A 23,127-nucleotide genomic window follows, 5' to 3' on the forward strand; every position below is an offset into this window, starting at 1 on the left:
TAATACTTTTCATGAAATTATTTTGACATGCTATACTATGACTTTTTTTTCATGGTTTTGGACGACATACTATGACTTTTTTTCATGGTTTTGGACGACATACTATACTATGACTTTTATTTCATGGTTTTATATGACATACAATACTATGATGTTTTTTCATGATTTTGGACGACATGCTATACTATAACTTTTTTCATGATTTTGGACGACATACTATACTATGACTTTTTTTTCATGGTTTTGGACGACATACTATACTATGACTTTTATTTCATGGTTTTATATGACATACAATACTATGATGTTTTTTCATGATTTTGGACGACATGCTATACTATAACTTTTTTCATGATTTTGGACGACATACTATACTATGACTTTTTTTTCATGGTTTTGGACGACATACTATACTATGACTTGTTTTCATAATTATGGACGACATACTATGCTATGACTTTTATTTCATGGTTTTATATGACATACTATACTATGATGTTTTTTCATGGTTTTGGACGACATACTATACTATGACTTTTTTCATGATTTTGGAGGACATACTATGCTGTGACTTTTATTTCATGGTTTTAAATGACATACTATGCTATGACTTTTTTTCATGATTTTGGAGGACATACTATACTACGATTTTCATTTCATGGTTTTATATGACATACTATACTATGATTTTTTTTATGGTTTTGGACGACATACTGTACTATGACTTTTTTTTCATGATTTTGGACGACATACTATACTATGACTTTTTTACATGGTTTTGGACGACGTACTATACTATGACTTTTTGTCATGATTTTGGACGACATGCTATACTATGACTTTTATTCCATGGTTTTATATGAGATACTATACTATGACTGTTTTTTCATGGTTTTGGACGACGTGCTATACTATGACTTTTTTTCATGGTTTTATATGACATACTATGCTATGACTTTTTTCATGATTTTGGACGACATACTATACTATGACTTTTATTTCATGGTTTTATATGACATACTATACTATGATGTTTTTTCATGGTTTTGGACGACATACTATGCTATGACTTTTATTCCATGGTTTTATATGAGATACTATACTATGACTGTTTTTTCATGGTTTTGGACGACGTGCTATACTATGACTTTTTTTCATGGTTTTATATGACATACTATGCTATGACTTTTTTCATGATTTTGGACGACATACTATACTATGACTTTTATTTCATGGTTTTATATGACATACTATACTATGATGTTTTTTCATGGTTTTGGACGACATACTATACTATGACTTTTTTTCATGATTTTGGAGGACATACTATGCTATGACTTTTATTTCATGGTTTTATATGACATACTATGCTATGACTTTTTTCATGATTTTGGACGACATACTATACTACGATTTTCATTTCATGGTTTTATATGACATACTATACTATGATGTTTTTTCATGGTTTTGGACGACATACTATACTATGACTTTTTTTCATGATTTTGGACGACATACTATACTACGATTTTCATTTCATGGTTTTATATGACATACTATACTATGACTTTTTTTACATGGTTTTGGACGACGTGCTATACTATGACTTTTTTTACATGGTTTTGGACGACATGCTATACTATGACTTTTTTTCATGGTTTTGGATGACATACTATACTATGACTTGTTTTCATAATTATGGACGACATACTATGCTATGACTTTTATTTCATGGTTTTATATGACATACTATGCTATGACTTTTTTCATGATTTTGGACGACATACTATACTACGACTTTCATTTCATGGTTTTATATGACATACTATACTATGACTGTTTTTTCATGGTTTTGGACGACGTGCTATACTATGACTTTTTTTCATGATTTTGGAGGACATACTACGCTATGACTTTTTTTCATGATTTTGGAGGACATACTATGCTATGACTTTTATTCCATGGTTTTATATGACATACTATACTATGACTGTTTTTTCATGGTTTTGGACGACGTGCTATACTATGACTTTTTTTCATGGTTTTATATGACATACTATGCTATGACTTTTTTCATGATTTTGGACGACATACTATACTACGACTTTCATTTCATGGTTTTATATGACATACTATACTATGATGTTTTTTCATGGTTTTGGAGGACATACTATGCTATGACTTTTTTTCATGATTTTGGAGGACATACTATGCTATGACTTTTTTTCATGATTTTGGAGGACATACTATACTATGACTTTTATTCCATGGTTTTATATGACATACTATACTATGACTGTTTTTTCATGGTTTTGGACGACGTGCTATACTATGACTTTTTTTCATGGTTTTATATGACATACTATGCTATGACTTTTTTCATGATTTTGGACGACATACTATACTATGACTTTTATTTCATGGTTTTATATGACATACTATACTATGATGTTTTTTCATGGTTTTGGACGACATACTATACTATGACTTTTTTTCATGGTTTTGGACGACATACTATACTATGACTTTTTTTACATGGTTTTGGACGACGTGCTATACTATGACTTTTTTTCATGGTTTTGGATGACATACTATACTATGACTTTTTTTCATGGTTTTGGACGACATACTATACTATGACTTTTTTTACATGGTTTTGGACGACGTGCTATACTATGACTTTTTTTCATGGTTTTGGATGACATACTATACTATGACTTTTTTTACATGGTTTTGGACGACATGCTATACTATGACTTTTTTTCATGGTTTTGGATGACATACTATACTATGACTTTTTTACATGGTTTTGGACGACATACTATACTATGACTTTTTTTCATGATTTTGGACGACATACTATACTATGACTTTTTTTCATGGTTTTGGACGACACACTATACTATGACTTTTTTTTCATGATTTTGGACGACACGCTATACTATGACTTTTTTTCATGATTTTGGAGGACATACTATACTATGACTTTTTTCATGGTTTTGGACGACATACTATGACTTTTTTTTCATGGTTTTGGACGACATGCTATACTATGACTTTTTTTCATGATTTTGGACGACACACTATACTATGACTTTCATTTCATGGTTTTATATGACATACTATACTATGATTTTTTTTCATGGTTTTGGACGACATACTATAATATGACTTGTTGTTATGAAAATTTAAAAAAGCAAATAAAAAAATAAGATTGACATTAACCTTCACATGTTAAAACCTGGACACATAAAAACATAATTGTGGGAATAGACACTACCAAAGTAAAGAAATGAAATGTGTACGTGAGCACGTTTCTCTCTGGGTTTCTGTTGCTTGTTAGTGACACTAATTGGCATTAAAGTGTCGTGTGTGGGTGTGGACGGTTATTCCCATCATGTACACTTAAGAGAGTCCAGAGCTTCATCGTCGTCACTGAAACTCAGAGTGACAGACAGCAGAGATAAGAGGCCATCAGGACTGATTCCTAGAAGAAACACTGGCACACAGTCTGTGCTATCACTCACACACATACACACCCTCCTTGTTGAGTTGTGTTTTATGACTTGTGAAGGAAGTGTGAAGTGTTAACTGATAACAGCTGTATCTACTGTACTTACTGGAACTGAGCTTGACTCTGTTGACTCTTACTCAGACACCGACGGTGCAGGAAATTAGTAATAACTGGATTTAAACAGCCTGCAGTACCAATACTTAATGGATAACTCCAGTTTGTTGCATGCATGTAGACCGTTAAATAAGACTGTTTTAAAGCAGTATTTAGTTTTTTTCCACTTGTCTTGTCTATTTCACATTATCATTTTGTTTTTGATGATGACAAATTTAATACATTGCTTCATATTTTTACCTTTAAAGGTTATCTAGCCTGTAGCCTCATTTTTGTCGTTCAAAAAAAAGGAGTCGTCTGTAAATATTTGTTTTTAAATGTCATATCATAAAAAAATGGGATAACTCAAAATTTTGGATTTCAACATTTTTACTTGAGTGGTTTTTGACTGTAGCACCAACCAAATGTTTTCAATAAGACTTTGCATTAAAACAGTGACTAGTTCATTGTCTATTTAATTTTAATTTATTGGCGAAAAATGTAATACATGGCATCATATTTTTTTGTTTTTTAAAAGTTTCTTGTCGTTTTAGTTATGAAAACAAAATTAACATTGCCACAGTTCATTTTGTGTTTAATTCAAATCGATTTAGATATAATATTTTACATGCTTGGATGTTGTTATAATAAATCATTATAAAGAATTTTGACACTTAAGTTTCGAAAATGTCATGACAGTGTATTTCAGAATTTGTAATTTCAGCATTTTTACTTGTTTTAGTTTCTAGTGGTTTGAGTTTTGTTTTTAATGATAAAATAGGTCTTCAATAGAACTGTACACTGGTGTCATATGGCATTGAGACACACTGATAGTCTTCTCACACAAGTAGCTCGATGACGGACCTACGTGTTGATCTCTTTGTTTGCAGGTGTGATGGCTGCGGCGCTGTGTTCCACACCGAGTGTCGTCAGAAAGCTCAGCCGTGTCCTCGCTGTGTTCGCCGAGAGCTCCACCACAAGAGGCCGTCATCCTTCTGGTCACCTGACGACGACAGCCCCGGGTGCTTTCACCTGCCGTTCCAGGACACCTGAGAGTCAGAAACACAAACGCAGTAACAGTCAGGGTGCTGCCCGGCCATGACGCTGGACAAAGTGCCTGTTCTTCTGATTCATGTGTGTCTACGGGACAAATTCTTTAACGGAGCTTGAAGCGTCGTCAGGTTTGTGTTTATGTGTGTGTACACCTACTAACACACACACACCTAAGCAAAACCCTCTTTGTCCTTCTGTAACGAGCAGGGAGAAAACCAACTGAAGAACTGCTGCACCGGACTGAACCACCTGTATTTTGTAGTCAAACATCACACGTCAAGGTCGTCCTCCGCCATCTTCATCCCTTTACCACCTCACTACCTTCACTTATTCCACATCACAGCTGATGAACTGGAGACATTCAGACTTAATTCTTACCAACGTCTTCCGGCACAAGTTTAGTGATGAAATGAATTTTCAGCCTCTCAAATGTGAAGATCTGCTGTTTTTCTTTTGTTCTTTAACCTGTTGGTCAAACAAATAAGTAAACTGAAAACATCTCTTTGCCTGTGGGAACAGGTGATCAAGTTTTTTGTCTTTGTTTACAGACTAAATGATTGATTAAAAAAAACCAACTGACTAATCTATGATACAGCCCAGCTTATGTTAAAGTTACTCCACCCAGAAGTGTTTCAGTGTATGACCCTGACACACTGTAGCATCTAAACATGGCTGTAAAAGGTTTGTAGTTTCCTTCTTCACAGAGAAAAACAGCTGCAGTCAACTTGAATTCATGTCATGTTATAATGGAGTCACATATTAAAGGGCAGGTCCAAATTTTTTCAAGTCTGTCGTAAAAGAATAAATGATGTGCTCTTGTGAGCTCCAAAACAGGTTTTGCTTTCTGTAGTATTTCCTTCTGTTCAGACAATTAAAAAGATCCCTTTCTAAATAGATTTCAGTGGAAGTTACTGTGAAGCTTCAGCAGACTGAGGCCCTGATCACACAGAAAGGGTTTTGCAGGTTACAAAAGGCGAGGTGCACTGAACACTTGCTGCGCCTTTTTATTGCCAGGCAACCGCGCCATCGCGTCCTTACACTAACCTTCCCGTGTAATCAATCCACCATTTTCTTATGTCACAGTAATTAGTATCCAGTTACTAAAATGTTGAGGCAGAGGGCACTTGCTGTAGCTCTGGTTGAGGGTGAGAGGCTGTCAGTAAATAGTTTGTTGGGCACAGGGAAACAGAGATCTGTGTGGGTACATGAGACCCAAAAAAGAGGGTGGATCATGGGGAGTACCACCAGTCGGTCCAGGAGCTTCTCCTCATTTCCAGGCATATTTTAGGATGACTCGGGGGCAGTTTGACAACCTGCTGTCTGTTGTCGGGCCGTATAGCTGCTACCACCAGTTTCTCCTCCATTGTTGACCACCACAGAAGGCCCGCCTCTCAAAACATCCGATTGGACAATGGGAAAAAAGATGACGAAAAAAGAGGTGACATAGGGCGCTTTTCCGCTGTGTTGAAATTTTTCAGCTTGAGGAGGTGAATTATAGGTCTTCAATAAATAGGTGCCTGGAGTGCAGATACATGAGGTGCGTAGTAACGCAAAAACCGTGAGCAAAAAGGTTAATTTTCATTAAAAACAATCACAAAAAGCTGCCTCCAACTAGACTCACAAGTCAGTGTGAGTCAGTTTAGATGCTTTGCTTAACTAAAGACTGATGTCTTTCTCCCTGGTTTTGTGTTTAGATGGGCGGATACAATTTCAGAGTTTAAAAAAACTCCCTACGTTGCAGAACCAATAGTAAATCTGCAGGGCGGTCCTTCGGTGGCTCGCTGAACTCTTGTGCTCGTAAACATAGTCTGACTGCGTTAAAAATTTTAAACAGTCGCTGTAAGTCCTTCATTTCCACAATCTTGTGGACTGAGCACACGTTTGATAAAACAGTTAAATCTCTCGGCATCCATTTTCAAGCTCTCTGTGTGTTTGTTTCCTTGCGGACGAGTAAAGGCGGAGCGCACATTTCCGGGAGGGCGTGTCCTTTTCAAAAATGCAAGAGACGTTGCTTTGTTGCCGGCCATTTTCTCCGGTGTGTTAAACACACTTCAGAAAGGAGTGTCCCCAGACTATCAGAAGGCGGAGATCTCTGATTGTCTGGTGGCGAGACTAGCCTCCGACTGCTAAAACACTTTCTGTGTGTTGGGAGCCATAGTCAAATAGTTGGTATATTCCAAAGTGATGGTCTGTTAAATACAAAATGTCCTCTTTGTGTCACTGCTCCTCTGCTTCAGATCAACAAGGAACCCGCTAGGGAATTAAAAAAGAAGTAAACTTTTGTACTAAAAACACCATAACTTTAGAATATTTCCACTTGATCTGACTCAGACAGCTGAAGCCTCATATAAACTTCAGAACGAGGACTGTGGATTTTGTCCAATCTGAAAAACTTTTATTTTAATGCCCAGTATGAACAGGAGGAATCATGTACGTGTGGGTTTTAAGACAGACTTGAATAAGTATGCACCTGCCTTTGACGTAGAGGAAAACAGAACATCAGAATCTTTTCAAACCAATCCTGCAGTACAATCCACCATTTCACCATCTGCCTGTATGAACTGTGCGTTCCAAACATACCATTATATTAGCATAATATTGCTAAATATGCAAGTTTGCAAGTTCCAGGTCTTTAAATGGGAGAATTCTTTTGCCCATGTAATGCATTGATTTCAGACAAAAAGGTATTTGCCTTGTTTTCCTGAATTAACAAGAAAAAAAATATCTTTCTAAATTAAAAAATATCTTGTTAATTTAGAAAAAAAAGTATTTTTTTTCCATGATAACATTTGTCAGAGTTGTGAGATAATAATCTCGGTAATTCACTAAAACAATACAATTTTTTTTCTGTATTCTTCTTCTTAGACTTTTGGTTAGACAAAAAAAATTACCAATAATTTTGAAGATGTTGCCCTAAACTTGAGGAAATTGTGAGGAATTTATGTATTTATAAAGAAAATTAATTGATAACATAAATCATAAAACCACAGTTAAATAATATTTAGTGCTCATTTTTCCAAAACTGACATCACCTCTTTCTGTACAACATTACCTTGTGTCTTAAGTTGTATTTTAGAGAGTGTTTGGAACAAATGGATCCACAGTGGGGAGGTGTTTCATACTGCAGGGATGGTTTCATAAGCTTCTATGGACGTTTTGTATACAGTACAAAAGTTTTACAGTCATATTTGAGTCTTCGGGAGAGTATTTGATTAGACTTGGGTTTACTTGGAAAATAACTGGAGCCATTCTTGTGGTGTTTTACAAATAATCATAATAATAAGATAATAAACTCAATGATGGCTGTGATTGACGTATAGAAACCCCTCTTTATCTTATCTCCTTTTCCCTGAACTTGTAGACGTGGACTGAACGATGTTTGAACTCATTTTAAATCAATGTTCTTTTAATGTAAAAGACTTTAACTTGAACGAGACTCTGTCGGTCTGTCTGAGCACATTTTCTTCCCTCCATCAGTCGAACTGTAAAATAACAGAGGCAATAATCTACTGTAACTTCTTCTTTCATTGTTGCCTTTTCCCTCTCCTCTTCCTCCTCCTGTGATTCTACTTCCTGTCGTGCTTTATCCATGCAGAATCTATCGAACATGATAGCAGCTTTAGCTTTTAGTATCTCTATGCAACCTAGATGGCCTTTATGACTCACTGCTTTCATGTGTAAAGGTCTGGAAATGCTTTATGTTTACATTTTCACCGCAGAGCCGGCTGCGTTTCCATCCAGGCTAAGTTTACTGAAACATTGGGAAAATAAATATTAGTAAGGTTTGTTTCTGTCAGCTGGCTGTAGCTGATAAATCCTGAGTGTCCAAACATAAAATTTACATGGAAAATGAAACAGAAAAAAAAAGATTTTATAAATTTCGTCAATTTCTTTTCTGAATCAATTCATGTTTTGGGCTTTGTTTAAAGTTTTTGGTGAGTTTCCAAAACTTTTGACGAGGCTAATCCCACTACGTTAATTTTTATTGTCAGATACATTTATCTTTCCTAAACAACCCAGTCTCACTCCGAAGGCGCTGAAAACGTACCAAACCGAACTGTACCTTAGCGTAGTGCTTGGTGGCGTAACAGAGCTGTCAGTCAAAGAGCCCGGTCTCACTCTGAAGTCATCGAAATCCAGCGCTTGGGCAGTGTCTTGCGGCGTCTGAAACAAACAAAAAAATAAGCCGTCCTTTAACGTCAGTATGATACGTGGCCGGTTGTGTTACAGTTTAACGGCGCTTAGTGGTGTCAGGGGGAAATTGGCGGGATAAGAACGAAAGTTAAGGTGGCGAAACTTTTTGGATGGGTGGGAGAGGTGGCGGATAGGTCCAACAAACACGGACTTTCACCCGGGAGAGTGGTGTTTGTGTCCCAGATTTTAGACCCTGATCTATTTTCCTAAACCTAACCATATGCGTTTGTTGTTGGAGGAAACCGTCAATCGCGTTGTTGCACTGACGTTAGAGATGTTCCTGGCGACTAATTTCCCTGTTGACTAAACAAAAATTTTAATTAAGACTAGGCGACTAGTCTAAAAAAAGGAAAACACTCAGAAAACGGTCAACATTTAGCACAATGTGTCTAACTTGTGGTGCTTTAAAGACACCAGAATCTGTAATAACCTGGATGGAAACGTAGCTGCTGTTTCTTCCTGCTTCCTGTTTCCTTTCCTCAGTGCTGATTTTACCTCATCTTCTCTTTTACGTCTCGTCTCTCTGCTCCTCGTCCTCATTTCTCCAGCTTGTTTGAGCCATAAACACACGTTAACCTTGAAGGGAAATAAGTTGCTGCGCTCAGCAGTGAGTTTATTCGTGAATATGTATTTTTGTGAGCAGACTGAGTTGTTCATGTTTATGAAGCATGTCAGATACTGTAGACTAAAACTAAATAACCCAGTGTAGTTAAAAATATGTCAGGAAATGTGCACTGATGTGTCGATGACATTTCTGTTGTTTGTGTTTTGTTTCGAGGGTCACACAGGATATTACAACAATAAATGTTTAAGTTATTAGTGACTGCTGCATATTGTTGTGAAGCCTTTGGTTGAAGTATTTTTGAATCTGTTTTTTGACTGTGTGAAGTTTTATTTTTTTATCTGGTTTTTTGTTTGTTTTTGTAAATCATGCTGTTGATTTGTGTCCATGGAGCCCTGCAGGTTTTAAAGGATCTTTATTTTTTAATGTGTGCACACAGATTATAGCACTCCTGGCAAAGTGTTTCAGGCAGCAGGGTGTATACAGGTTAAATTCAAGACTTTAAGACCAGTTTGATGCAACTTTAAATAAAATTTAAGACCAAACTTGCGATAGAATACACGCCAAAAGTAAAAATATACTCCACATTGATGTCAGTTCAAAATGAACAGTAAGGTAAAACGATGCTGATGATTTCAACACAAATCACTATTAAGAATTTCAGGTATGCACGTAGACCCTAATTAGAGCGTGTTAAGCTAATTTGTCTGTAATTATTTGGCTCACAACTAACTGAGGAAAATCACATACCGGACTGTAACGTACTGAACCAAACTGTTCGGGACAAATAGTTCCTGTTGTTATAGAACATTTGATGCTTACTGGAGAGCGTTATTTACTGATGTGTGCACACAAATTAAAACATAAAGACCCCACTACCTGCTGGGCTCTGTGGTGTGTGTATGTAGCCACAGTAGCCGACTCGTGCATCTGATCACTTTAAAACTTTAATTTATTTGCTTGTTTTATGCAGTTTGTTCATTCATACATAAGAAGTGTACGTTTGTGTTTAGTTCAGTTTTTTTTCTACAGTTTTGCCAATTTTCATTTCTGGATTTGGAAACATAAATAAGAACATGTTGACGACCCTGTCATGAATGATGTTTACCTGTTATCATGACCCTGTAGTGACGAGTACACTGATCGGTATTTACAGGACTGAGAGTGTTCTTTATGTTGCGACACATTTCCATCAGCGCAGTATGTTTTACTTGATGTGTTTGGAGAAGAATATATTGTACAGTATTTAAGAAGAAGAACTGGACTCAACTTCTTCTCTCTTTTTGCACTTTTAAGTTACTTTTCTTGTTTTAAATCATTGTTGTTGTTTTTTTTCACCGCAGCCAAACCTCTTATGCAAATACAGGGAGTTGATTTTCTGATTTTGATCCTCCTGTCTGGTTCTGTTCAAGTTTGTCCGCTAGCCACTGATGCCAATAAAGACAAATTCTCAATAGTCAAAGTGTTTGAATCCTGTGTGGAGAAATGCTCATGTTGTTTGTGGGTTCAGCTTCGTTTTACTTCTTCAGTTTTCCTTTGTGCAGGTTTATTTTGGCTAAATATTTGTGATGTTAGCAGTGTTGGCTTACAGTGGTGAGCTACCAGCGCTAGCTACACATAGAAGCTTGGATGAAGAGCAGACAAGTGGATTATGCAGCAGGAGTGACTTAAAAAGTTTTAATGTTTGAGTCTTTCTAATTGTTCACTATAAAACTGGATTATTATGAATTCTAGCCACAGTCCTCAACAAAGGAACAACATAATAACACAATCTTTGTTAGCAGGTGAAGTTTGTCCAGTTTTAAATGGTCGTTCAAAAACACAAAAAACTATTAATCGCAGTTTAACCCTTTGAAACCCGAGAAAATTGGCTTTATTTCCCTTTACAACATGGGAAGAAGGCAATGAGCAACGGAAGAACCCAAAGTACCCAAAAAATTAGCAAGAAATTAGTAAAAAGAGGAACTTAAAAACAAAAAATTTGTAAAAAGAGAAAGAAAGGAAATGACGTGGACAAGTGCTTAAAATGATAATAATTCTGTAATATAATTTTAAAATGTAATAATACCAATTACTAATTTTCCCTATTCTTAAAACAAAATCTAAATCTACTAATTTTTAAAAAAAATCCAAAATCTATTAATTTTTAAAAAAAAAAAAAAATCTAACTCTATTATTTTTTTTTGCAAATTTTGGGACATTTCTTACCAAGTTGCTCGCTGCCTTTTTTCCCCATGTTCTGAAAAGACAAATCCCAACCAAGACTGACAGAAAGTAAGTTGCTTACCTCCACCATCACTAAACTCCTGCTTCACGTTGGTTTCCATGTCAACCAGCAACAGCTGCTCTTGTCGAAGCATCCTCGGCTCTCTGACTACAAATGTGCAGGAACAGGAAAACAGTCACAATATCACTGACGCACAAAATGTTAAAGGTCCCATTAAACAGTGTTAATACTTCCCTGATGACAAGCATTGGTGGAGATCATTAAACAGTCAGTACGCTGAGCAAGGAAAGAAGAAATAACCCAGAAAAATTAGCAAGAAATTAGTAAAAAGGGAAAATTAAAAACAGGAACAAGAACTGACTGTTCACTGGGAGAGCTCTGGAGAAAGTCCCTCAGGTCTGAGTCTTACCTGAATGTAATTAATATAAGGGTGTGTTCACACCTGCCCTGTTTGGTTTGGTTTAATCAAACTCAAGTTTGTTTGCCCCCTCAGTGCGGTTTGTTTGGGCAGGTGTGAACACAGCAATCACACTCAGGTGTGCACCAAAACAACCAGACTGAGACCTTCTTGAAGAGGTGGTCTCAGTCCGGTTACAAATGAACTCTGGTGCGGTTCGTTTGTGGTGAGAACGTATTCCGACCTGGATGTGAACCAACTGCAGTCACATGACACATTGTTTGGGTTAAACATGAGCATGTTACAGTCCTGGAGGATTATTAATGTGCACCTCCTCCTGTACTGCCTTAATATGCACATTCAGCACATCCAATACATCAAAACATTGTTTTCTAGTTGGAGCCGCGCCTCGTTTTCAAACTGTATGGTTTGACTAAAATGAACAATGACAGCAATATAGTCCACGATGAGCAGCGCTAAAATCAACCTGCGTAGTTGTCCCTCCATTGTGACATTAGAAAGTGTCACATTTATCTTGCAAGTGTACTCTTCCAGAGATATTGGATGAAGGGAGATACCCAACTGTAGGCTTATCCAATGTTAAGAAAACGGTTACTCTTCCTGTCTCCTAAGTGGGCGTGGTTAGCTCTCCCTCCAATCAGAGCCTGTTCTCCCTCAGCCCCCCTCCCCACCACCATGTTGAACAGAGGCTCTGTGGACGTCTGTGTATGCGGATCGAGAAGCAGGTGGAATGAAAATACATTCTTCCTATTATTGCAGCCTATTGCTGCACAAAGCTTGGGCATTTTTTATTTATTACTAGCGGTAAATAACTGTTTGTAAGCTAACTGTGATTTTACCGCCTGTTTATCAAGATCACAAGATCTCGCGAGAACTTGTTTTCTGAGACGGACAGGGCTCAAACAGTTAACTTTCTCTTGATCTGTGCGGATGAAAAATGCAGCTTTAGTGTCAGAATATTGGTAAGATGTGTGGCTTGTGGAAAATGAACCCAATATTTACTTTAGTGACTACTGGGCGAAAGAATTGACCATAAATTGTGATCACGTTCATTTTCCTCATTGACGACAATACATTCACAGCTGCCGCAAGTCTCCTACGGGGGCGTGGCGCTGACGTCACTGAATCAGGAAGTGAGCTGAGTTGGGTATCTCGCTTCATCCAGTATCTCTGACTCTTCTTCAACGTTTGCTTTAGTTCCTGGATTTTTCCATCATGGAAATTCTGACCAATCAAGAGCAGCTTTCTCACACAAGGCATTTGATCTGGTCCTCTTGTAAATGCTGCCGTGAGAACACGAACCAACTCTAGACAATTATACAACTTTGTGACAAAATTAGTCCCTGATTCAGACCAAAGGAGACGACTCTAGGTCTGAAAGCAGCCAGAATCTCAAATCTTAAATTTGTTGTAACTACTGTAGTTTGCTGTTTCTGCGCTAATTCAGCATGTTAGCACTGCATTAGCATTTAGCATTTTAACATCTCCATTTCACAACAATCTTCTTGACAAATGGTTTAAACTCAGTCTGCTGAAAAAGACTGTTCGATGTGATTGAAAGCTCCAGAGCAGCCACTAATGGACCTTTTGGTGAGACTGTTTTGAGGCTCTACAACCAGCTCAAAGTTTGGTGAGATGACAAACGATAACGTGTCAGTTTGTGGCTGGCTGTCAGGTTGTGATCTCAGCCTCAGACTGAGCCGAGAGAAGAAAACAGATTCCCGTGAATAAAAAGGTGCACGTAAACCTGCCTGAGTGAATATGCATATTGTCTGAGAGCACGGGGAGCTCAGGGCTTGAATCGATGTATGTCGAGCAGCGGGCAAATTGAAGCTGAGTGTTGACCACGCTTAATTGTCATCGCCAATTAGTGCATTGTGGGACGCCCACAATGGATCAACTGTAGCGAGTAGAACGAAGTCCTTTGTGCTTCTCCAATGGCCCGCGAGCCAGTCAAGACTCATTTAGGGCCCGAACAACGACGGAGCAGAAATGCCAACGAAAATGAAAACAAAAGACAGTTTAAGGAGAAAAAGAGGACGGAGGAAAGAAAAAGAGAGGAGGAGGGGGGGAGGTGGACAACGGTCACAGGGGAGTGAAGGACTGGGCCTCTGCTCTCCCAACATGAGAGGAGGGTGTACACACACACATACACACACACACACACACACACACACACACACAGTGCCCCCTCCCCGGACATTTAGCGAGCTGCTACACAAAAGCTGGCAGGGCCCCAGTGTTCCCAGTGACCCGGTTGTTCAGAGGCTCGTTTGGCCACGTTGAAGCTTTCAGCAGGTTCGAGCTGAGCGGATTGTCTGTGTGCTTTTGTCAGTGTTAAAGGGTACATCCACTGTTTTTTTTCTGCTACTCAAACTCTTATTAGAATGTGTTTGTAATGTGGCATAACATAACTTCCTCACCAGGCGACAGCACGGTCACAACAGGAAATCACTGAAGCAACAAACAGGAGTAAATTAATCTTATTAAGTTTACAGGTGGCGTGATAACCGGGAAATATTTGACTAGCCGCTGCCCAGTTTGTATGTCTGCAGCTCACAAGCAGTGATTGACATGACTGACAGCTGCGTTAAGCCCTGTTAACCCCGTTCTGTGGACGATAAACGAGGTGCAGACTTCCATCTGTGTCACCGGTAATGAGGAAATACAGTGAGTGCTGGACGGAGCAGTGAGTGACAACAACCCTGCCCACATTTAAGAGCAAGTTTGTGGTGGAAACTCTAGGGTCTAGGAAGGTCTGGTTAAATCAGTAGTACCAGATTAATGTTAATGGAGGGACTGACTGAATTTAAACAGAACCGAGTTCACCTATCGCTGGTTTTAATAGACTGTAGCTCCGCCTCTGTCAGAATAAAATAAAACTGAAAACAATAAACTACAATCCAAATATAACTGATAACACTAAATGATTGATGAGAGATTAAATCAGTTACTATTAAACATTTGTCAGAGTCTTATCACACATCAGAATGTGTGCATGTGTGTGTGTGTGTGTGTGTGTGTGTGTGTGTGTGTGTGTGCGCAGAGGCTTTGTGCAGACACCTGTATGAGCCGACAGGGAGGGGAAATTAAACCACAGAGGAACAGATGTTGTTTCAAAAGGCTCTGACATGTAACAGCTCTGATATCTGAAGCTGACAGCGGCTGTTTCAAATGACATCTCTCTGTTAAAACAATATCATACTGAGGCATGCTAACGTTTGGGCACCCCTGGTCAAAATGTCTTTTACTGTGGAAAGTGAACTGAAGACGAACTGATCTCCCAAAGGCATGGCATCTAAGATGACACGTGCTTAGCGACTTTTTAAGCAAGATTACTGCATTAATTTTTGTTTTGTGCAATTTTAGAGAGAAACAAATTAAAGGAGCACCGTGTAAAAGTTTGGACTCCCCAAGACATTTGAGCTCTCAGACAACCTTTAACAGGGTCTCAGACCTTAATTAGCTTGCTCACAATCATCATTAGGAAAGGCCAGGTGATGCAAATTTCAAAGCTTTATAATTATTCTGACTCCTGAAACCTTGTCCCAACAATCAGCAGTCATGGGCTCCTCCAAACAGCTGCCTAGCTCTCTGAAAGCTAAAATAACTGATGCCCACAAAGCAGGAGAAGACTGTAAGACGATACCAAAGTGTTTCCAGGAAGCTGTTTCCTCATTTTGTCATGTCATTAAGAAATGTCAGTTGACAGGAACTGTGGAGGTCAAATTGAGGTCTGGAAGGCCAAGAAAACTTTCCAAAAGATCTGCTTGTAGGGTTACTACAAAAGGCAAATCAAAACCCCAGTTTGACTGCAAAAGACCTGCAGGAAGATTTATCAGACTCTGGAGTGGAGGTGCACTGTTCTACTGCGACACCTGTACAAATATGACCTTCATGGAAGAGTCATCAGAAGAAAACCTTTTCAACACAAAATTCAGCATCTGAAGTTTGCAAAGGAACATCGAAACAAGCCTGATGCATTTTGGAAACAAGTCCTGTGGATTGATGAAGTTAAAACAGAGCTTTTTGGACACAATGAGAAAAGGTATGTTTGGGGAAGAAAGGAACACCTGTCCAACTGTTAAACACAGAGGTGGATCGATCATGCTTTGGGCTTGTGTTACAGCCAGTGGCACAGGGAACATTTCACAGGTAGAGGGAAGAATGGATTCAAGCAAACATCATACCATCTATAAAAAAAGGCTGAAGGTTTTGCCCTGGCCCTCACAGTCCCCCGACCTAACCATCATTAAAAATCTGTGGATAGACCTCAAACAGCAGTGCATGAAGACGGCCCAAGAATCTCACAGAGGTAGAAGCCTTTTGCAGGAAGAACGGGTGAAATCCAACACATTCGCACACCGACCTTGTCACATATCGACATTTGGTCATGGAATTTCCATGCCCAGAGACAACTTGAAAGGTACCCTGGGTGCGTTGGTTGTTGACATTCTGGGATGCCGTGTCACGTTCTGCCTGTTACATGTATTGTCTTCTTTCAAAATAAAAGCACTACATTGGTACAACACTGCAAATTCATGTTTTTTTTTCCTTCAACAACTAACGCACGTGGTCAGGTTTAGGACAACAGAACAGGGTTTGGCTTTATAATCTTAGGGGACATGAACACTGCTCTCCTGGGTTAAAGTGCATGTTTGTTTGACCCATCCACCACCACTCTCTCTCACCCTACTTGGACTTTTGTCACCTTAACTTTTATTCTTGTTTGTTATAACTGTTTGCGTATCATGCCGATGTTAAAGGATGGCTTTTTTCGTCAGTGTCTGACACCGCAAGTCACTGTCTAAGCACTGGATTTTGACGACTTCGGAGTGAGACTGGGTAGGTCAACCAGAAAAAAGGTCCAGTACTAACAAGCTGTAAGGGGGCATTTCGCCACCTATAAGAGCGGAGTCAGACATACTTCGGTCAATAAATTGATTCCACTCCTGTGCTTGTGTACTGGGACAGGGACAGTAGTCCAAATAAATGGCCTAGTTGAGCTACAACTGTACCTTGACCTAACTGTGCAGCTAAACATACTGAGTGACTTGTAGCGTCTTGTTCTTGATGAAAATGCCAATAAAGTCTACAGATTTTTGTACTCTGAATGCATCAAAATCAACAATATAAGCCCCTGTAGTATCAGCAAACAAAATTAACAAGAGACTCCCACAGCACCTCTGCCTGTAGAAATTCACAGCTTTAGATATTAAAGTACTCTCAGGTATGTCACTGAACTCTAAGTTTTAAGACTTTTCAAACTGTCTCTCTCGATTTGTTTCCATTCATGCCACCACCAAGTCAAAATCAACTTGCAGGGACTCCATGCAGCCAGACGTAAACACAGATCAATGTAAGAGAGAAAGTCTGCCACAACATTAACTGTGACAACAAAAGCAGACGTGATGTTTGTTCACTGTGACAGATCACCTCACTCAAACAGGCGCCAAGTCTCTGCATGTTGATTCTCATGCAGCGCTGACATGAAAGTGGCTGCCACACAATCTACAGTATGCTTTGAAGAGAAAATGTTCTGTAGTAAAGTTTGTAAGTAAATAGCCTCAGAGGTGTGTTCAGACTGAACACAAAGAGAGGTTTAGAGGCAGAGAGATTATAATCAAGTCAATAGAAACTCGCAGATTTGTTTGCCCGCGTGTCCTCTCTGTCAACCATCACGATAAAAGTACAAGAAAATAGATTTGGATTTAATCAAGAAAGTGGTCATTTAGCTGAAGACAAGACCACAAGAGCTGCAAAAACTCTTTAAATATTCGACTACAGCTACAGCTAATGTTTGTACAGTCGGTGAATTCGTCAGACTACAAGACAAACTGTTCGACGACCAGGACGGAATCCGCATTGCTTCTCCTGAATCCAAGTTCAACAATCAGTCAGAGCCTCGTTTCCAGCAGCCTGGAGTAAACTTTCCCAGGGAGGCTGAGCAGTGTGACACCCCAGTAGTTGGAGAACACCCTCTGGCCCCCTTTTTTGAAAATGGAAACCACCAACACCCGGGTCTGCCACTCCACACGACACTGAAAAGGTTATCAGCCAAGACAGCCCAACAATATCCACGGCCTTCAGCATCTCAGGGCGAATCCCATCCACACCCTGCACCTTAAATACTTGCAAAGGCCGTCTGAAAGCAGCACAAGGAAAGAGATGTCGTTCCAGGTTTCAAAAGGTTAAGGTAGAAATCTGTTGATAAGGTAGTAAATGTCTCTTGTGGTTACAGAGAGAGCTGAGTGAGATCTAATAAACTGCCTCGAGTGATGTAACTCTGTGGCTCAGAGGTAGAGTGGGTCGTCCACCAATCGAAAGATCAGCGGTTCGATCCCGGGCTCCTCCAGGCTGCATGTCGAAGTATCCTTGAGCAAGATACTGAACCCCAAATTGCTCCCGATGGCTGTTCCATTGGTATGTGAGTGTGTTAAAACTGAGTAGCAGGTGGCACCTTGTACGGTAGCCTCGGCCACCAGTGTATGAATGTGTGTGTGAATGGGTGACTCATAGTGTAAAAAGCGCTTTGAGTGGTCACTAGATGACTAGAAAGGCGCTATACAAATGCAGGTCCATTTACCATTTGAGTCAGCATCTGTTGGTGCAGAGTTAGGACGCATTCACACTGCCGCTATTTGGTCCGCTTTAAACAAACCATGGTCCGCTTCCACAGATAGTTTGGTTCGTTTGGAGTGGTGTGAACGCTCATTCAAACTCTGGTGCGGTCCGAATGAGCGAACCCTGGTCCGTTTGAAAACTGGGGGTCTCGGTTCACTTGCAAGTGAACCCTGGTGTGGTTCGCTCACTGTGGGAAATGCAAATGGACTATCCAGCAAACCAAAGAGAGGAAGTGAACCAAAGAGAGGAAGTGACGTAGAGCGCAGTGCATTGTTTTTGTGGTGACCAAGCCGGTTAAAGGGGATGGATTTCTGTTTTCGGTCCTGGTCAATTGATGAGCTGTGTTTTACTTCTTCCTCATGCTTTTTTGCTTCCTGCTCAGTGGTCGTCTCGGGCAATACTGCCCCCAAATGGGAAGCTGTTGTAACTGCGTGACGTTGTCCAGACAACATTAAATTAAATTATTTTACTTTAACATATTTATCATTCAGCACCCAGAAATAAAATGAAGACAAAGTACCACCCTCAAATCACCTTTTTGCTGGTCACCTGACCCGACCTGATTCAGGACTCTCTGATCCAGCTGTCTGTGGTGGAGGTGCATTATGGGTAATGTAGGCAGCAGGTTATTGGTTTTACATATATACATCGAACACAACATATTTGCATAGTTTGTTTCAGGTGTTGTGGTCTTGTTCAGATGTGTGTGTGAGGGTTAAAGGTGGTGGTCATGTCAGTGAGGGTCCAAGTACAAATCTGTGTGTGTGTGTGTGTGTGTGTGTGTGTGTGTGTGTGTGTGTGTGTGTGTGTGTGTGTGTGTGTGTATCATGTGGTTACCTGATCAGCAAGTGATGCAGGTCACATCTACGTCTACTTGTGTTCTCACCTAAAGCTGGGAAAATCACCACAACACGTCACATAAGCGTGTGTGTGTGTGTGTGTGTGCTTGTGTGTGTGTGTACCCATGAGAGATTGATTCAGTCCAGGCTTTACACATGAACTCGTCACTGTTTGTTTTCATTAGTCAAAGTCATCTGAGTGAAGGTAAATGAAACGCAGAGAGACTTGTCTCCGCTGATGTGTTGATCACACACACATATACACACACACACAAACACACACACACCCTTTAAGACCTTTGTCCCCCAGAGAGCGCTGTGACCTTTGTCCGATGTGGGATGTTGCTCTGTGTGTGTGTGTGTGTGTGTGTGTGTGTGTGTGTGTGTGTGTGTGTGTGTGTGTGTGTGTATAGAAGGAGAGCAGAGTCATGCAGTTACTGAGCTCCACAGATTTTTGATGTAATCATGTTTAGACATCAATGTTCAGTACTGGCAGTGTTCACTCACTATATGTGTTTGGTTCTAGAAAATCATCATGGTAATACTGAAATCAGGAAACTGGCTCTTAAATACTCTGCAGCACACACGTGGAACAATCTGCAGAAGCTTGTAAAGTTAGATAATATTCCTACAACTCAGTCTGGGTGAAAATGTGTGTGTAAATTAAAGTTTTTGGGATAGCAGCCATATTGATAACATAAGAGATCATGAAGAAAATATAATATGATTTAAAAAATAAATCATAAATCTGAGTGTTCCAATGTGTTTCTAATTCTTAGAAATATGAAACAGACACCCAGTTTTCCATAAGAGTGAAAAACAAAGAAAAACTTATCTACAAAGGAAACATGATGGAGGATCTGCAATAAAATCTGCAATAAAATAACTGATACTTAAGTGCAAAATAAAAAGCAAATAATTCAGCAAATAACAGTTTTAGTTTGAGACAGATTTAGAAATAAAACAATCAATAAATAGATACATTGAAAACAGATTGAGTGATCAGGAATATCTGTACATTAATTTCAGTTTTAAAAGAGAAAAAAAACTAAAAAGATTAATTTACACATCACGTTTACGTACAGACTTCAGTCCGTTCACTAAACAGAAGGATTACATTGTGAATTTTTTTTTCGGGTCAACACCTCTGACATCATTTACGTGACAGTCCTGTTGTAACTTTACCTGTCGGCCCTTTGATGTAACAAACTCTTATTGTCTCACTGACTGTAAAATCCTCTGAGGCAAATCTGTGATTTGGGGCAATAAAAAACTAAAATTGACTTGAACTGAGAAATGAGGGGTCCTCTTTGCCATGGCAACAAAAAACTTATTTGAAAATACAGTATGAACATTAGAAATAAATGGTGAATCATAAGAATTCAGATTGCTATGAGTGTGCATGTTTTTATGTCTGTTGTATGTGTGTTAGATGTGTCAGTCCATCCTGTCCTGTTGTCGTCTTCAGTGAAATCAGAGCTGAGAGGAAACGTCAAACTTTGACAGGAGGTCTGTCAGAAGTCAGGAACAGTGTTTGTGAACAAACTGCATCTTAATATCCCTGTAGAAATACACCTGAGTGTGCATCGTGATATTGAAAGCACTGATTAAAAGATAAATTTGCTCCCTCTGGGAACGCTGGGGCAAAAAGACAGAAGGAAAAAGAGCCTCCAAGCATTAAACAATGGACGGACATAATCAAGGAATGGAAACGATAAAATTTTCTCAGAGGTTTAGAGGAGCAATATTCCTTAGAAAATGGGAGAAATGGACTGTATTTATTTCAGGAGGCATGGACGCACGCTCACCATGAATGTCTGTGGACAATTAAAAGGACGTTTAACACATGGACTCGTGAATATTCAACTGGTGTCCCCACACAGTGTTCTCTGTGGCGTTTGTGTTTGTCTAAACGTCTAAAAATACTGCGACGAAAGAAACAAGCAATGAGCAGAGAAAATAAACTAAAACTGTAAAATATACCTGTCACTATTAACATTAACTATAAGTGTGTGTGTGTGTGTGTGTGTGTATGTGTGTGTGTGTGTGTGTGTGTGTGGTCGGGGTGTCAGTGGGTGGAGAGACCTCATCCATCATCCAATACCTTCAAGCTCTCCTGGTGAACTCCTTCCTCCTAATGCAGGAAGTCATAAATAGAACTCACTGATGCGTTCAGGTGCTGTCAGTTGGAAACCAATCCAACATGGAGCGTGTCAAAAGAAGTTTTTTGGCTTCAGGCTTCACTGAGCTGCAGAATGAAACAGGAAATAAACAAGTCAGTTTTAATGAATTCAACCTGTGTGGATTCTACGTGAAGTGTTTTATAAATGACACATCCAGATTAAGACGGACAGTTTTCTTAAGATTATACTGGAGACCAGAAGTTTAACTGAATTACAGTGTTTAAATGAATAGTTAGATCTTTTCTTTAAGTGGCAAAAACACTATTTAGATCATGTATTCAAAACTTGAGGAAAAGAACAAATGTTACTTAGTGTTACAGCAAAATGTACTTAAATCAAAAGTAAAATCACTCATTACAGAGAATCGTTTTTTTTTTTAAGTGAAACATTAATTTATGAAGTTTATTATGGGCTAATATTGGATTATTAGTGGTGATGCATTCACGTGCAAACAGCATTTTCAGGTTTTATACTTGTGTAGAAAATAAAAGCCAAAAAGTTTAATAAATGACAAATTGGTGAAAGTATTGTATTAATAAAAACTGTCATATGAAACAACATAGAAACATAAAATGGAAATACTCGAGAACAAGTACATTAAAATTACACTGAGCACTGGAATAAAGTGTACTTTCTATTACTGCACTGAAACTACTGTTAAACTGTATTATGCGCTGTTTGTCCACTTTAATTTGAGTTCATTCTTTAAAGTGCTTTAATTTTCCTCATTTTATTATTTTATCAAACTTTAATACATTTTCTCTCATTGTGTCTATTATTTTTTAAAATCATTTCATTATTCATCATATTTTTTTAATTATAATTACTTTTCTTTGTCTCATATAAAGCACTTTATATGCAAACTTGCTTATGGCTGGTGACGACAGTCCAATATTTCACAATTCAGAATTAAACGCTGAGTAAGAAAAATGTAGTCAGACATTAACGATATCTAATATTCATCTCAGAACTGTCAATTTAATAATGAGAATAATAATAATGACTTATTAAGGACAAAGAAAAAGGTTTAAATCATTCTACATGTGCAAAATTTAATAGATACAATTAATAAATTGTCATTTTGGTCTGCTGTGTGTTGTCATAAATCAAATTATTCAACCACTTTTGAGGAGACATTTTATTTATTCATTTATTTAGCCTTTATTTAACCAGGAAGTCCCACTGAGATTGAACATCTCTTTTACAAGAGAGACCTGGCTGAGGTAGCAGCCAATCAAAACACATTTAAAATACAACTAACACAACATATAATAAAAAAATCCACAATAAAACAAAAACTTTACAGCTGATGCTGTTAATCTTGTTTATATTTTTGTCATTATGGCTATTTTGACTTTGAAATGTGCTTATTAATATTTTTATTCTTGCACTTTTATTGATATTTCACATTTTTGCACTC

At 38.5% G+C, this 23,127-nt stretch overlaps 1 protein-coding gene across 4 annotated transcripts in view; it reads left to right on the forward strand.

Annotated features, from left to right (window-relative positions):
- Positions 1-10,872, forward strand: part of plekhm3 (pleckstrin homology domain containing, family M, member 3) — a 63,298-nt gene extending 52,426 nt beyond the window's left edge. For all 4 annotated transcript variants that reach the window (XM_033615477.2, XM_033615485.2, XM_078174642.1 and 1 more), the window contains one exon: positions 4,498-10,872. In XM_033615477.2, the coding sequence (XP_033471368.2) occupies positions 4,498-4,660 (163 nt within the window). In that variant the 3' untranslated portion in view covers positions 4,661-10,872. The remainder of the gene's footprint in view (positions 1-4,497) is intronic.
- The last annotated feature ends 12,255 nt before the right edge of the window (positions 10,873-23,127 follow it).

This window comes from Epinephelus lanceolatus, chromosome 14 (genome assembly GCF_041903045.1).
Source record: "Epinephelus lanceolatus isolate andai-2023 chromosome 14, ASM4190304v1, whole genome shotgun sequence".
NCBI lineage: Eukaryota > Metazoa > Chordata > Actinopteri > Perciformes > Serranidae > Epinephelus > Epinephelus lanceolatus.